General features: G+C 42.5%; 1 protein-coding gene across 8 annotated transcripts in view; it reads left to right on the top strand.

Moving 5' to 3' along the window:
- The window catches only part of PPP2R5C (protein phosphatase 2 regulatory subunit B'gamma), a 146162-nt gene extending 129915 nt beyond the window's left edge, over positions 1–16247 (top strand). For 3 of the 8 annotated variants that reach the window (XM_076003712.1, XM_012746328.2, XM_012746334.2), the window contains 3 exons: positions 627–699; positions 6163–6279; positions 13440–16247. In XM_076003712.1, coding sequence (XP_075859827.1) covers positions 627–699; positions 6163–6279; positions 13440–13571 — 322 coding nt within the window. In that variant the 3' untranslated portion in view covers positions 13572–16247. Of the gene's footprint in view, positions 1–626; positions 855–6162; positions 6280–10792; positions 10865–13439 lie in introns of those variants that run through there. The other 5 variants (XM_012746333.2, XM_012746338.2, XM_012746337.3 and 2 more) reach the window with 3 other exon arrangements.
- The last annotated feature ends 1270 nt before the right edge of the window (positions 16248–17517 follow it).

The raw sequence follows: 17517 nt of genomic DNA, 5'->3' as shown, positions 1-17517 counted from the left end.
CTGCTCCCTTTTAATGTTGTCAGAATTGGAATGCTGGCTCTTTTTACCTTGTTCCTTTATGGTGTGGTATAGTCTCATTTGTCAGGGGATATATAAAGCTTTTCATCGAAATTATATAGGTCTTGGCCAAGTGCAGTGTCTCACACCTGTAATCCCAGCACTTTGGGAGGCTGAGTTGGGAGGATGGCTTGAGGCCAAGAGTTTGAGACCAGCCTGGGCAACATAGTGAGACTCTTGGCTCTACCCCCCCAAATAAAGAAAAAAAAATTTTTTTAAAGATATGTAGGTCCTATAAAGAAGCAGCTAACCCAGGGAAGAAGGTTGGAAACATAAGATTTACTTGAGTAAGATTTTTTTAAGAATTAAAATCTTAGAGATGATAAATTTTTAGCCTTTTCATTAGTTTTTTTTAAATCTTTACCTCTAAATCATAGTTGGTTTTTAATTTCATTTTTCATGTTATGTACATTGCGATCAACACTATGAAGTTTATGGAATGAGACCAGAAAGTAACAAAGGACAAACAGGTGTTTATGTTGCTGGACATATCTGTGCTTTTTCACCTTTAACATTTTCTTGACTATGAGTCATGTCTCTAATACAAATGACATTTTACTATTTTTCAGAGAGAAGCTAAAAATGAAAGAACGAGAAGAAGCATGGGTTAAAATAGAAAATCTAGCCAAAGCCAATCCCCAGGTACTAAAAAAGAGAGTAATATGAAAATGTCCAGGGTATTACTTGAATGGTTTTCTAAAATAGGAATATGTCTTCATCATGGGAGGTGGGAAATCAGTTTCACTAACATTGTATATGAAAATGTCTGCAATAAAAAATACTTTTCAACTTTGTAACCCTCCTCTTGTACAAGTACTTATTTTGCCCCATGATGTTTTTACCACAGAATTGACTTTTTTCCTCTGCTTTTTAAATAAGATATGAATCTTATAAATATACTGTGGCAAAAAAAAAAAAAAATGTAACCTCTATTTTGGACCAAAACTATACTTTGCTTTCTCTCTCAAATGTCATAGATGCTGTAGCTCAAACGCTATTTCTCTTTCTTTTTAATATCAAATTAATCCCAAAAGAAAGGAAATTTGATTTCAAATAGATTAAGTATGTAGTTGATATCCTTTTTCCTAGTCTTAGGTTTTATAGGCTCAGCCTTTTACTGCTAAGGATTAATTCTGCCATATTAGTGATTGACCGGTCCTTCTCCCGACCCTAGCCAGCAGGTGCCAGTGTGCGCCAGCAAGTGGGCACAGTGCTCGCACCTTCTGGAGCTGCCGGCAGTTCCAGCAGCCAGGTCTGCGGTGGCCTGGGAGAGTTTCGTAGTCGTGGTCTTTTGGTTTTGTGTGCACTGATCTAAATGATTAGAGCATTATCCTTACAAAAGTTTCTTTTTGTTCTGTGTGCCTGTCTGGTTATAACAGTATCTCATAATGAAAATCATTTGCCTGAATCTGCCACACTAAGAATTCTCAGGCTTTCCTCAAATCCCCAGAAAAGAAATTATTTTACTAAACAATGTATATATTTCTTTTAGTGAGAGGTATGCATAAATAATTATGTAAATATGTAGGTTTTTTAAATTTCCCTGACAATTAATAAAAAGTGATGTATGAATATAAAGTTTAAAGTATATATTTTACCTATATAACAACATATTGATCTGTATTCCCTTTGATAAAACTATAATCAAGAAACATGAACTAGGCCGGGCGCTGTGGCTCACGCCTGTAATCCTAGCTCTTGGGAGGCCGAGGCGGGCGGATTGCTCAAGGTCAGGAGTTCAAAACCAGCCTGAGCAAGAGCGAGACCCCGTCTCTACTTTTTAAAAAAAAAAAAAAAAAGAAACATGAACTATAGGAAAATTGAATGACATTCTTAATCATATGTCCTCGAGTCTACCTAAAACAAGTAACCAGCACTTTTCTAACAGTACTTATTCATATTCTTACATAGAAATGCTGTTTTAAGATTATTATCTGAAACTGTATAATATTTAATTGAGGTAGATAGCTATAAGTATTATAATTTAATGAATAGGATTTATGTTAAAAGTGACGTTAAAGTACTGATATTTGTTTTAAAACATAGTAGAAGCTTGAATCTAGGGCAGGTTTAGATGGCTCAGCCCTGCCTAACATTGCCCCTGGATGTCTTGCTTTGTTTTGAAGGGCCACGTGCAGATGGAGTGCGACAGGCATCCCTAATGACATTGTCAAGGGCCCCAGCACTACCAATATCAACAGCCTCGGGAAGCATATATACATATATATATATATATAGATGGATATATATATATATAGATGGATCTCGGAGGGTCTGAGTTATTTACTTAGAATATAGGCACCACCTATCAAAAATGCATAAAACTTTTAAATTACAATTGAAGAAGAGCTCGTTCGTTTTGACAGACAATGGCCTGGTTTCACTACTGTATTGTAAGCAATGTTCCTTCTGAAATATATATTGTTCTCTTTTCCCTTTTTCTGCACTTATTCTGAGTTTTCTCAAGTGACTTTTGAAATTCTTTTTAGTTGGTTTCTTTAAAATCATCTATGATGATAACATAAACATATAGTGGGTTTGCATTGGAGCTTTGGTGACCTCCTGTGATGCTGCGATCTTAGTGCTGTCCTGAGCCCTCGTGTCTGTGTTGTGCCATCTGTGACTCAGTCCCCACGGTCCTGTCCACACACTCCAGGTCCATGGTACAGTGTCTCTCAAATGGAAAATACTTCATGGGTCAGTACTCAGAGCTGGAAACTATGGCCTCAGTACTTGCTTTTCATTCTCTCGAGAGAAAATCTTTTCTAAATACTGATCACTGCTTGCCATTTCAGAAAGTAAACCATTTGGTGGATAATACACTTTGCTGCGTATTTTCATAATCAAAATAGTTGGGTTTTTGAAGCTTGGTTTTCCATCTCAAATTTGCCTTTTTGAGAATCAACTTACTGGGTGGGCCCGGTGGCACACGCCTATAATCCCAGGTGCTCAAGAGGCTGACGCGAGAGGATCGCATGAGCCAAGGAGTTTGAGACCAGCCTGGGCGATTATGGCAAGACCCTGTCTCAAAAAATAAGAAAGAGAAAGACAGAGAGAGAATGGATTTACTGGCTTTGTTTTTTTAAAGTGACTCACAGTAGTTCACTGATGTCTACTTAGAAGTCCTCCTGATGCTGCCGTTGTTTTTTACAGGCCAAGTATTTCGTCTAGTCTCAGACAAGGATGCCTGTCGAGTGAGGCAGTTGGGGATTTGGGAAAGCTTTTGTGCCTTCAGCATTCTGTCTTGTCTGTTTTAGCAGTTGTGGCATCTTCATTGGGTTCTTTTACTGTCACATGATTTAATTTTTTTTAAATCATGAAATGTTGAAGATTTCTAACGTAAATGTGTTTCTCCTGATGCTCCAGAAGAGGCCATATACCATTTTACTGCTGGTTCCCCCGGCTTTCGTGGGAGTCACGTGAGATGACGTCACTGTTCACGTGAACCTTACGCGTCGATGTGCCTCGGCGTTTCTTTCCTTTGCAATGACCAGAACGATGCCGCAGCACCCTGGGCTCTGCGCTGTGCATCTGCCTTTGCTTTGAGAGATGAGCTTAGACAAGGAAATGTGTATTCTTCTACCCTATTACAAACTTCAGCCTCAGTGAAGGTTTTTATTCCTAGTAAGGATCCTTTCCTGCTGGTACCTGCTGTGAGACATTCATTTCCTCCTGCTTAAGGGGACTGTCCTTTGCCCTGAGTGCCAGGGAGCTGTGCTCTAAGTACAGGCTGTTTGATGGGTTCTGCGGAAAGCACTGCAGTTTAGTTTGTTTTGTTTTGTTTTGGTTTGGTTTTTGATTGTTTTATTTTGAGCAGTCAAAAGCTGAAATACTGGTTTTAAATAGTCCCCTGCACCATCTCATGAGCACTGCAGTCATTTATGTTTCTGTATCTTCCCACCTGACTGGGAACCTCCTCGAGTACGAGGCACTGTGTGTGTCCCGAATCGTGGAAATTTCCAGAGGTACAAAGATAAGAACAAGACCACAGCCCTCAGCCTCAAGGAGCTCAGGACCCGTGAGGGAGCAGAGGGGCCAGAGAGAGCTCAGTTCAGGTAGCGCAGTGGTAACACAGCCCCAGGTACTACACTAGAGGTGCAGTGAACAGCTTGTTCATGTTTTTAGAAAGAAATGGTGTGGGCATGCGACGGCCACAGCGGAGAGGTGCCCAGGGCACCAGGGGCCTTGCTGGGCCTCTTGAAGTCTGACTGTGCAGACATGGCAGTAGGAATTTGGGGAAGGTGCCCGAGGCTGAGATAGAGAAGAGTGAAGAGGCCGCCAGCCTGAGCCTGGGCCATCAGCAGGCATGGTCTGGGTGTGGTCTGCATGAAAGATGAAGCTGGAGAGGGTGGGACAAGTTTGGCCTTTATCCCCAAAGATGTGAGCAGATATTAAAGAGCCAGAAAGGGCAAAATGACCTGGTCAGACTTACATTTTCAAAAGCGCTTCTGGCGGCAGCATGGCTGGAAGGGGCTGGCGGGGTGGGGGCTCTGTAGAAACGTGTGGAGGTGGCGCAGGACAGACCTGCCGGAGGAAGGAGCCAGGTGGAGGGTGTGGCTCCAGCTGCGTGAGAGGGAGGAAGGAGGCGGGTGGGCCTGGAGTTGAGGGCTGAGCGGGGAGGTGGGGAAGCCACACATGCACAAGGAGGGGTCACGGGCAAGAGGTGGGAGCCCGCCAGGAAGTGTGTAAAAGGGCCAGAGACCGCAGAGGAAATAGGAACCTAGGTGGCCCTGGAGGGAGGAGAAAGACCAAAGAAGGCCGGTGCTGCAGAGACAGGGGGAGGTTTGGGATGGCTGTGTTCAAGTACATCTTCCAGGGGGAGGTCGGATAAGGCAAAAGTAAAGAATGGCTCAGATGCCAGGAGGTTTCTGACAACCCCGGTGCCATTGCCCCGCTGGAGAGGTGCGAGCCGAAGCCAACCATGTGGCCCACGGCTGAGAATTCTGGGGTGGGGAGAGGCTGCAGGGCAAGGGACTCTGAACCCAGCTGCCCCCTTAGGTGCTCTGAGACATTGAGCAAATTACCCAACCTCTTCGTGCCTCAGTTCCCCCATTAGCCACATGGTAGTGGCGGTACACACGTGTCTGTCTGCTGCAAGGAGAATGAGGCACTTAGCGTGGTCCCCAGTTCACAATAGACACAGATGCTTCTCCCTCCCATCGTCCTCCCCCCACAGAGCACACACTGGACACTCACAATCAGGCTGTCTTGTTTGGCCATCACGGCAACCCTCCAAGGTGGTCTTACCCCTGCTACACTCGGAAACAGAAAGTCAGCAGGGCCAAGGAACTGCTGAGCCCTCTGCAGTTCAAACCACAGCCTACCTGGCCTGGGCACAAGGGGAGTGGACAAGTCACAGGGCCACCCTGCAGGGAACTGGACAGGGAGGGGGGGCGGCACGTGGGTATGCCAGGGGTCCTACCGCCACGGAAGATCCTGCATATGGGAGCACCTGCCATTCCCAGCAGCGCCAGCAGGGGTGGGTGGAGTGGAGATGGAGCTGTCACACTAACCCAGGCTGTGCTCGTTTGGTAGAGAACAAAGACTTTGGGGATGGGATGAAAGGGTGTGAGCAAGTTAGGAAAATGCTGAGAAAATGGGATAAATGGAGTGGGGGCAGTGCCTCGATGAGGAAGATGATGTGAAGGGAAATCACCCTCAAAGTTAGCAGGTTGTATGCAAAGAATGGGAGGTTACAGGTGAAGGTTCCAGCAGTGAAACCGATCCCAGTGACCAATCCCATGGCCTAACCCCTTGCGTGTGGTTGCTTGTGTGGAGTCAGAGCATCAGAGACTTCCAGGCCTGGCGCGAGCTGACCGTGCGTCAGGTACTAGGGGACCCGGGAGGGCCTGGAAGCAACCTCTGGGCCGGCAGAAGGCCAGAGTGCAACCAGGATTGCAGAGGACACAGCTTTCTGGTTTCAGAAGATGGCAGGGCCAACAGGGCTGCAGTTGTAGTCGAGTGTTCCCCATCAAGTGGGCTTCAGGCTGGAGGAGGTTCTGGGGGAGGGCGACAGGGGAGACATGTCCCCTGGCCAGGGCGAGCACCCTCGGAGTTCACAACCTGAGCGCCTAACAGAGAGTGATTGCACACTTTGCATTGCAGTACTCATTGCATAGTCAAGCGAGCGGCATGAGCCTTCCGGTTGCAATGGAGACAGATGGGCCTTTATTTGAAGATGTGCAGATGCTGAGAAAGACAGTGACCGACGAGGCTCGTCAGGTAAAAGCGCACAGAGCTCAGCCGGGTGCGCTCCTTATAGATTCGCTTACAGTTCTAGCAGGAGACGTGCTATGTCTCTGTGCCTTCTGTTTAAGCTAAAACTAAAAATTAAATTTTGATAATCATATAGGAAACATGTTGTCTGTAGAGCTTAGTGATCAATTACTAGGAATAATTTTAAGGGTTAAGTATGTGCCTGGAATTTGTTTCGTTTACTTTAACAGTAATAATCCCAATTCTTAACTATTCTTTAAATGTTAACTTGAGCAAAATCAGAAGCTTCGCAGCAGTATCTTACCACTAGCTTTTCCCTTCGCATCCCTCTGACTTTTGCTCTGGCCCAGAGATGTCCCTTTTAGCTTTTCGCAGCAAGTACTAATGATCCCCCTCCCCAGGACACCAGATAGAGAGGCCTTGTCCTTGTCTTCATTGTTGTGGTTGTCCTCCTCGTGGTGGTGGTGGTGGTGGTGGTGGTGGTGGTGGTGGTGGTGGTGGTCGTCGTCCTCCTCCTCCTCTTCCTCTCCCTCCCCCCCCACCCCACCCCCACTGTCTTTCTGTGCCTCTGTTGCAGGGCCAGGCTCTGTCCCAACACCTCTAGTGCTCCAGTGGTTCTGTTTCCATTATTGTGGAAATAAATATTTAGTCACCACTGTTAAAGAGAGCCTCCTGTTCCTCTTTTTACTAAACTGGGAATGTATATTCCCTATTTCAAATAACATGTAAACAGACGTAGTCCCAAGTGGGTGTGGGGACATTGTCCTTTGTCACTTAGAAATTGTAATCCCCTTTGACCAGTGAGGGAATTCCTAAAGACATCCCGCTCCAGAATCCTGATGTGCAGAAAATGAGAGAGGCTGAAATTACCCTGTCATTGCACACTGCATGCTGTATGCAGATGGTTTATGATTCTAGTGCCATTTGGGGCTCAGTGACACAGAGAGGGTTTTTTTAAATCTATTTGAGTGTGATTCAAGTAAATCCTATCCCCACCTGATGAGACGTTACCAAGAGCACAAGCCACGCTGTCCCCCGGGCAGCCACAAGCCACACTTGGCTACAGAGCACTTGATGTGGAGCACATGGGAATTGGGCTGTGCTGTCAGAGTAGAATGCCCACGAGCATTCAGGACTTAGTATGAAGAGAAGAATGTAAAAACTTCTCATTCGTTTGATTTCAACAGTATTGATTACATGTCAAAATAATCACCTTTTGGGAATGCAGGTTCAGTAGCCCTTATCTAAAATGCTTGGGACCAGCAGTGTTTTGGAATTCAGGTTTTTACAGATTTTGGAATATTTGCATATGTACACTTACTAGTCTGAGAATCTCTGATCCAAAAATTTGAAATATAAAATGTTCCAGTGAACATTTCCTTTGAGCATCATGTTAGCACTCAAAAACTTCCGGATTTTGGAGCATGTTGAATTTTAAATTTTTGGATTAACCTGTATTGGATTAAAATATATTGTTAAAATGAATGGCCCCCATTTGTTTTAACTTTTTTTTTTTTTTTTTTTTTGAGACAGAGTCTCGCTTTGTTGCCCAGGCTAGAGTGAGTGCCGTGGCGTCCTAACTCACAGCAACCTCAAACTCCTGGGCTCGAGTGATCCTTCTGCCTCAGCCTCCCGGGTAGCTGGGACTACAGGCATGCGCCACCATGCCCGGCTAATTTTTTTTTTTTATATATATATCAGTTGGCCAATTAATTTCTTTCTATTTATAGTAGAGACGGGGTCTCGCTCTTGCTCAGGCTGGTTTTGAACTCCTGACCTTGAGCAATCCGCCCGCCTCGGCCTCCCAAGAGCTAGGATTACAGGCGTGAGCCACAGCGCCCGGCCTGTTTTAACTTTTTTGATGTGAACACTAGAAAATTTGGAATTACATCATGGCTGGCATTGTGTTTTGTGCAAGGAAAGGGCTCTGGGTGCCAGCACCTGTGGTGGCTTTTTTTTTTTTTTTTTTTTTTTTGAGACAGAGTCTCACTCTGTTGCCCAGGCTAGAGTGCTGTGGCATCAGCCTAGCTCACAGCAACCTCAAACTCCTGGGCTCAAGCGATCATTCTGCCTCAGCCTCCCAACCAGCTGGGACTACAGGCATGCACCACCATGCCCTGCTAATTTTTCTGTTTTTAGTAGAGACGGGGTCTCGCTTTTGCTCAGGCTGGTCTCGAACTCCTGAGCTCAAGCAATCCTTCCGCCTCTGCCTCCCAGAGTGCCGGTATTACAGGTGTGAGCCACCATGCCTGGCCATTGTTAACTGTATTTATCTGCCTCTTCCTGCCCACTTAGCTGGTTCCTCAACTTAGGTGAAGATGAAAAATGTGAATGAATACATCTTTTAGTTCATCAAAGCCTGAAAATACTAAAAATATAGTGGAAAAGTTCAGTGAACACTTGGTGAACATCAATAACTAATTTTCTGTCTAGTTCCATACTTTCTTCACAATATTCTTAGCAATGAGTAGATTTCATCAAAAATATGAAAATTCATATATTTGTCTCTGTTTGTGAGGGTGTTAACATTCCTCCTAGGTATTTTTTGAATTTAGGAATTTAAGGTTACCTTTTTGATTACAGTTTTGATATTATGGCTTCAAATTTGCTAAAGACATGTGAGCTGGCCTCCGTGCTGCAAACAGTCAGAAGGAAGTCAAAATCAGCATCTCTGTTGTGAGGAAGCCTGCCTTGGAATTTGTTAGTACACATTCATTTTTAAGATATTAGGCCAGCCTGGGCACAGTGGCCTGTAATCCCAGTACTTTGGGAGGCCAGTGTGGGAAGATTGCATGAGACCAGGAGTTCAAGACCAACATAGGCAACATAGTGAGAGCCCCATTTCTACAAAAAAATTAAGAAATTAGCCAGGCATGATGGTGCATGCCTATAGTCTCAGATACTCAGGAAGCTGAGGCAGGCAGATCACTTGAGCAGGATCTAAACAGGAGTTCCAGATCACTTGAACAGGAGTTCCAGGCTGCAGTGAGCTGTGATCACACCATCACACCACTGAACTCCAGACTGGATAACAAGGAGTGACCCTATCTCAAAAAAAATTAAAATTTTAAAAACAATTTTTTTTAAAAAGGCATTAGGCCACACAAAATTGAAAAGGAAGTTGATGGTTTACAAGGTAATTCTTACACATTAAATATTTTAGGGTTGGGGAATTTTTCTTTTTTAATATTTCCTTTGACTAGGTCAGAATTAAAGCTAGGAAAAGAATAAACTATGCCCAAAATGTAATGAACCCGAAGCTTATGGACATACTTACAATTTAGGACATACTTTGTAGATCAAGAACTTGATCAAGAACACAAACCAAAGTAACATTCTCCTTTTGAGTAAAGCTGCCTTTGAAAGTCAGCGCCAGTGTTTGTATGCTACCCAGTGCCACAGAGCCCTCCCAACTGGCTGATCTGTCCACTGCCCTTAGAAAGGGGCCAGTCCCCTCCCCGATCACCTGTGTAGTGATGGGAGGAGTCAGTCCTGTAGTCGTCTGCGCAGTTAGTTCTAAATGCACTGGTAGATAGGATAGTTCTTAGAGAACTCCTACAGCATGTTTGCTTCCTTGTTTGTCTTCACGATTCTTGAAATTAGGTTCTATTACTGAGTTTCCTGTGTAATTGGCTTAACAGTCATTCCCTCTCCTTACCTTTAGATTTCTATGGCTCACGTTCCTGTGGGGGAGGACAATGCTATTAGGATGTGAGTTCAAATTAGCAAAATCTCAATTAAAATCCCAGCAAGCTCTTTTTTCCTCAAGAAGTTGACAAGCTGTTTCTAAAATTTATATGTAAAGGCTGAGGACCTAGAATAGCCAAAACAACTCTGAAAGAAAGAAAAGTTGGAAGACTTAACAACACTACCCAATTTCAAGAGTTATAGATTTCTGTGCATCAATCAAATGTCATTGAAATAGTTGAATTCAGTTGATTCTCAACCTATCTAGATGAAGGTATCTATGAAGTGTAGTCTCTTAGGAGTAATATTTGAAAGGATAGACTCTTAATTTGAAAATGTTTGGAATTTTCCTCAAATTCCTAAAAACACTGTTGTTAAAGCAAAAAGAAGGTACCAAGATGCAGGAAAAATGTATGAGCACAATTTGGTGACCAAATTGACATAAGTTATAGCTAAAAAATAAGCTTTTGGTTTTTATATTTAGTCATTTGAATAGTTTCAGTGCCCCTTTAATTTTATTTTCAGCTAACTTTATTTTTCCAAAATAATTTTATATTTCTTGAAAATTATTTCAATGTTGGGTCAGGGGAGAGGTGTGAGAGGCAGATGATGGCAGGAGAAGAGCAGGAGGAGACCCTGATCTGATGGATGTAGTGGGCTGGATTTGTGTGGAGAAATTCAACTGTGTATTTACCTGTCAGAACCATTATTTGGGTATCTTGAGAAACTGGTATAACCCTATATAGAACATGCAAAGAAAACTAGTAAATTACACGTGAATAACGTTTATGTCAGAGACATTTAAAATGTTTACAATTCTCATTTTTAACAGTTGGTCGGGAGAAAAGCAGTGTCAGCCGTGCAAGTAAGGAAGGTGTAGAGAGACGGAAGGTGGGCAGTGCAGGTATTCGTTATTCGCCGTGTAGCACGTACAGAAGGCTCTCTTCTCTAGGAAAAGAATCAACAAGTGAACGTGTGTACATGAAGTATTTTCCTTTTTTCCATGTCATTCCAGCTTATGATGGACAAGACAAAGTTAAAGAAATTTGGTCCCTTAAGAAATGTTGGTTATTTCTGTCCCAAATTAAGTAGTAAAGTTTGAATTTCTGCCTTTATCAGAGGAAAACTTGCAGTCACGTATGCCCAGTCCCTGGTGTTCTTTTATTTAGCATTCATGCTTATATTTAGCCTCCCAGCCTGCCGCTGAGCTGCGGAACACAGGCCCGTCTCCCAGCTCGCGTCTGCACAGGGACGCCTGCAGCGGCGCTTGTCCACCTTCCCGCCTGACCGCCACGCCCGCATGTGCGCCCGCACGGCCTCGCCCCACGCATCGCTCAGCTGGGGCTCCGTCAGCATGACGTCTCATTCTCTTTCCTGCCTTGCCTCCTGGTTTTCTCATTTTTTTCCCCTTGTGGTTTGTAAAATTGTCCTCTGCTTTACACTCTGGTTTAAAACACCTAAGCAGAAAGGCCCAGATATGCCCACCAGTTTTCTGTCCTTTCAGAAGTCTTCGGGTCATGTTTGTGTTCTCAATTTGCATTCACTGGTTCTAGCTCCAATGTTTTGCTATTGCTTTTTTTCTATTAAAATGTTTCTTCTCTTTAGAGTGCCTGTTTCAGCAATAGTTACATATATTTCAAGTATATAAAAATCTTGGTCTTACTTTGCTTTGTTTTGTTTTACAGATCAATGTAAAATGGGCATAAAATTCAGGGCAGAATTTCCCCTCTGAGTTTCTCATGGGTTGAAAGCAGACGTGCTTTGCGTGCTAACGCATCCTTACAAGTACTGTGACTGGTGACCGACAGTCCCTAGGGGACTGTGACCTTTACTATCTCCAAATGTGGGTGGCTCTCCTAAAGCCATCTTACACTGGTTTCCAGGAGAAAAAAATCAAAAAGTCCTGCATTTACCATGAGTGAATGTTAATATTCAAATAACATTTCTAGAAATAATCCTAAAATGATATCACACAAAATTCTTTTTAAACCTTGACATTATTGATGTTTTTTCATAGATAAATGTACAAAGAACATTGCTAAGAAATACTTAGCTCTGCAAAACTTTTCATTTATGTCTTCCGCAGGTCCTTGAATTTTTCATCAAAGCAAAGAAAAGTGTATTTTACATATTGTACTGAAATCAGGCATCTGGAAACTGAGAAGTTGTTACACTTATGTTCTTTTTGTTGTCAAATGATTAACTTAAAACAAATTTTCTCTGGTAAATGTAACCACAAAAGTAATTTACTCTCTTTTAATACTGTCTTCTTTTTGATGGAGACACTGAACAAACAGAAAGGAAGACTTGATTCTGGTTAAGGAAATTTTATTCAAAAAGTTTCTAACTGGCCGGGCGCTGTGGCTCACGCCTGTAATCCTAGCTCTTGGGAGGCCGAGGCGGGCGGATTGCTCAAGGTCAGGAGTTCAAAACCAGCCTAAGCAAGAGCGAGACCCCGTCTCTACTATAAACAGAAAGAAATTAATTGGCCAACTGATATATATATATAAAAAATTAGCCGGGCATAGTGGCACATGCCTGTAGTCCCAGCTACTCGGGAGGCTGAGGCAGAAGGATCACTCGAGCCCAGGAGTTTGAGGTTGCTGTGAGCTAGGCTGACGCCACGGCACTCACTCTAGCCTGGACAACAAAGTGAGACTCTGTCTCAAAAAAAAAAAAAAAAAAAAAAAAAAGTTTCTAACTAATTGGCAATCTTCTGGTATATACAGTCTTCTGGATGATTTAAATAGTTTGTTTTCTTTCAGAACACTGGTGTTAACACAATGGGTCTAGTTTAAAACTGAGTTATACTACTATTCATAGAAGTGGATGCTTTTGGTATGTCAACTCCCCATACCACGTTTACCTTTTGTTGCAGACACGATTGTCTAAATTCTCCTGCAAAAGTGGTACTCACTTAATTTTTTTTTTTAAGTAAAACCAAATTTTCTAGAACTTCAGGAAGACAATGGATTAGAGAAAGAAGTATCTTTTTTTTTTTAATTTGATACAAGTTTTAGATTTCTTGCTGGTTTTAAATCCAGTCTAAGTGTTTTTCATCCATTCTTTTTATTTACCTCCAAAGGAAATGTCTACCTTCTGAAATGTTTCTGTAATAGATAAGGCCAGAAAATGGCTTTGGTAACATTTTATGAAATAGGTTATTTTTGAGATTTGCTGAAAGTAAATTCTGCAAAAGAGAGGTACTGAGTACTGTGCAAGCACTACACAGTCTAGAAGACCAAAATGCCAATATTGCACACACAGTCCTTCGCACTAATTGATGGTTTTTAAGAGACAAGGTATTTTTGGGGAATTACCACAATAAGAAACATGCCCTTCCCTGGCGGCCAGTGAAGCATCAGCATGTGGGCGATGCACGTCTGCCTCATAATTCTGCTTTGACTTCTAACATAGAAGTGAGCTTGCTTTTCAGATCGCTTAGTTTGTAGCCAATTCCATTGCCTTTTTAATTCCAGGCACAGAAAGATCCGAAGAAGGACCGTCCTCTTGCACGCCGCAAGTCCGAGCTGCCTCAGGATCCCCACACCAAGAAAGCCTTGGAAGCTCACTGCAGAGCCGACGAGCTGGTCTCCCCGGACGGACGCTAGCCTCCGGAGCGCCTCCCGGCTGGCCGCCACTTCCTCTCTGGATTCTGTAGAAAACATACTTTTTGTGCCATACCAATCAGTTACACTCAAAGTCAAAGCTTTCTTCGACCCCGTTGTAGGCAATAACGTGCGTCCGCCTCAGCTCGAGATTAGGAGTTCAAACAATGGTGACTTCTCAGACCCTGCTGGCAGAGCCGTGGGCTGATGATGGTGTCCTCACAGTGTCGCCACCACCCAGCGTAGTCGTAAACAAGACTGTTGCTCAGAATCAGAGCTATAGGAAAGCACCCTGCTCCTCATCTTCATCTTCTACCCAGATGGAATTTGTGGTCCTTTAAAATAGGTGGTTCTATGATAATATCAATGTTTTTCAAATCAAAGGAACACTTTAAAAAATATTACCTATTTTTTAAGATTTTACAACTTTTGAAATTGTTTCCACGTGATTGTTACGCCAGCAGGTTTTGTTTGTTTGTTTTTTTAATCTCACTAAAATGGCTCTTTCCTTTCATGTTCTAACACACGTACTGGGAAAAGTGACATGACAATCCTCGGCCGCTGGTATCTTCTAAGGTGTTTCTTTACTTTGATTGACGACATGTGTACCATGTCTCCTTCTTATGTGTACCTAAAGCCATATTTCCAAGACTGTGGCACAGCACCAGGTTTCCAGGAGGGAGCTCATAGAACAAATTTATTTTAAAAGAGCTTTCTCCGTCTACCTTAACTGAAATTGGAATCTAAAAATTATGTGTTGATATTTTTATTTGGGGATTTTTTTCATCTGTTTATACATTGTTACCCTTCAATAAGACTTTTGAATTAATGAAATTATAGTCTCTAAAAATTCCACATTCTGTAGAAAGTTAGAATGAGATCATTTTGAGCTAAGGCAGTTCTTGGCGTAATGCAGACTGCAGCTGCCTTTGGGCATAAAGTAACAGAAATGACATTGTACTTGCCGGGCACTGCCACTGCCTGTGCTTACTGCTGTTATGTGGTTCTGAGAGCTTAGAGGAAGCACCAATGAGGGTGATGTGAAGTGAATCTCTTTCTGTGGAAAAGAGCACACGTTATCAGCACCTCGTAAGGAAAATACAGTGTCTGAGTTTTCATCAGTCTTCAAATGCTGCTATATATTCACAGACTTCCTTGCATGTACTGAGCTTTTGTTTTAGATGGAATAGCACGAGGAGAAAAACCTTTAAACTTAGTGCTTTGTCTATTCTTTATTTCTCTCAGGGTGGCCAGTATTTTGACTTATTTATCCTGCTTGAAAGTTACTTGAGATGTGTACTGCTATTCTAAACCAGTGATTCTAGTTTCTTTCGTCTCTGGCATAAGATTATATAACTTAATGTTAAGTGTCTTGATGCATAAAGACAAAATGTGGCTTCTTTTAGAATCTCGTTTTTAATCAAGGTCTCGGGTATCCATTAAAAGATTGTGAAAAGCAGACATTGTTCCTTGTGCAGCTGTGGTGCCTGCTGCCCATTGGTGTCATTTGCGTCCATTGGCAATGTTTATTTCCTTGTGTCTTGGAGGAAAATCGGGGGGGAGGGGTTTCTTGTGTTAAGGACAAGGCTAGTCCTCAGTTACAGGTGGCCCCGGCAGAAGTGGACACGTCCACTTTGTGAGAAGAACACTTCCTGAGAAACTTGACAAGTATCCATTTACCATTATGAAATCTATAATTTAAAAAAAATGTTTAGATGCCTTCTCCTCTTGAGGGAAAAAGGGTGCTTTTTATTGTATAAAGCAGCGTCTTATGTATTTTGATATATACCATTGTTTGAACTTCCGTCTTTAGCTGATAGATTCTCAGATATCCTAGGTTTTGGATGTTCAGTATGTTTGTGAGAGAGGTTTCTGGGAAGACTCTCTTTTTGCCCTCGGGAAGAAGCAAAATATCAATGTTTGGGTGATTGTGTAAAGCTCAATGTATAAGAACATCTTTTTGTCTAGGTTTTATTTCTGCTCTTTATTGAAGACAAACACTCACCAAAAAGGAAAAAAAAAGTTTTGAGAGAAACAAATTTTCTTTGGCAAGAGTATTACTTAATATTTTGGCCTATTAAAGTTTCCCTAGTTAGTACTCGGATTCCCTGTGCTAATTGTTCAACTTATGTGTTATGATATAGATATACTGTTTATTCTGTACCAAACTGATTTCAAAAGTACTACATTGAAAATAAACTGGTGACTGTTTTTCTTCATAAAGTTCTTCGTTTGGCATCTTTACTCTTTCCAAAATGTATCTGTACATCAGAAATGTCACAATTCCGAGTGTCTTTTTAGTGTGGCTTTAGTATGGCTTCCTTTTAATATTGTACATACATTGTATCTTTGTTTTATGGTAATAAGTAATAAAAATGTAGACTTCATATTTTGTACAAAATGTCCTATGTACAGAATAAAAAAGTTCATAGAAACAGCAAAAATAGGTAAGTGGCACAATTATTTTTCTTTAGAAAATATCTGTAACTTTATGCTTCAGTGAAATGTTAAGTACCTACATATTTTTTAACATTTTGTAATTCAAAACTTTTTGTTTTGACATTGTTTATGAAGAGAAACTTCATACACTTGCCATTTAATATGCTCTTTTATCTAATTTAAAAAAAACTCTACAAAATGGTGTATTATATGGACTAAATAAAGAATGTGTGGATTTTATTGCTCATCATGAAACTAAATTTAGCCATGGAGTTGGGCAAGCTGGTTCCGACTTTCTCAGGTCACCGTGAGGTCACTGGGCTGAGGACGGACGCAGGTGACCCTCGGCCGGCCACCTTGCATGCCCGTGTGTGTCAGCTGCTAGTCACGCTTCTCAAAGCTAATTCTGTAAGCTAATTTTTTACTTTAGTGGAAAAAGCAGAAGGGACTTTTTATAGACCACCTCTCATTTTTTGGTTTTCTGAGTAAGCACTTGTGAGTCAGAATACAATTTATAGAAATTGAATTATTTGACCCCCAATTATGTTTTTAAAAATTCTTAAAGAGAGATTAACATCTTGAAAATAGAGTAGAATTGCTGAGAATATGAATTTGGGGTCCTGGTTAATCCACCTCCTTCATGGAGAGATCATTATCCTCACTGGTGCTGCCACCGAAAAGTCCACGAAAATAGGCTAAAGTTGTGTTTCCTCTGGTCGTCATTGCACACCTCGCCCTCGCACTGTTGCACTTGATCGCCGTGCCAGCAGGTGTGCGCGGGTAAGCTCTGGGTGGTCTCTGACACCCCTTCACACTCAGAAACGCAGGAGCCACTTGTCGGAGCTCCAGGCAGACAGCTGGGGTGTCTCACCTAAGTGTCTGGTAACTTTGGATATTTTTAAGAACCACAGCTACTCAGATCGCTGTTTCCTCCAACTGGACCTCTGCATTCCTGGTCTCCCATATTGCAGTTGGTGAAGCTGTAGTGTCTAGGGACTTCCGACAGTACAAGAATCCTTGAAAGAACTTACTAAATAGAAGCATGCTACGATTTAAATCCAGCTACATGCTGCTCTTATTTTTGGACAGCAAGAGGCCTAAAAGCAAAACTAAACTGGCAAAAAAAAAAAAAAAACTAAACTGGCTTTGTGTCTCCTTCTATGAGAATTGGTGTCACCCTATAGCCGGAATGATGGCTAGAACCAATATTTCTTACCACTACCTTTAAGCCAGGGACTGTTGGGGGTGTCTCGAGTCCCTGGGCTAATTAATTCCCACAACCCACCAAAATACTTGCCATGATGATCCTCATTCACAAATAAGGAAACTGAGGCACACAAAGGTTAAGTCACTTGCCCAAGGTCATACAGGTGCAGAGTGGAGCCAGGCTTCGCCACAAGCAGTGAGGTCCGAGATCCCAGAACCCCACCACCAGGTTGCGCGGCAGAAGCGCCTTCTCCGCGCGCTTCTCCGCAGGCAGCGTCCCCGACGACCCTGGGCACAAGCCGAG

This window comes from Microcebus murinus, chromosome 6, assembly GCF_040939455.1.
Source record: "Microcebus murinus isolate Inina chromosome 6, M.murinus_Inina_mat1.0, whole genome shotgun sequence".
Classification (NCBI taxonomy): domain Eukaryota; kingdom Metazoa; phylum Chordata; class Mammalia; order Primates; family Cheirogaleidae; genus Microcebus; species Microcebus murinus.
The sequence above is the reverse complement of the archived record's forward strand: the minus strand, read 5'-3'. Positions and strand labels throughout refer to the sequence as shown.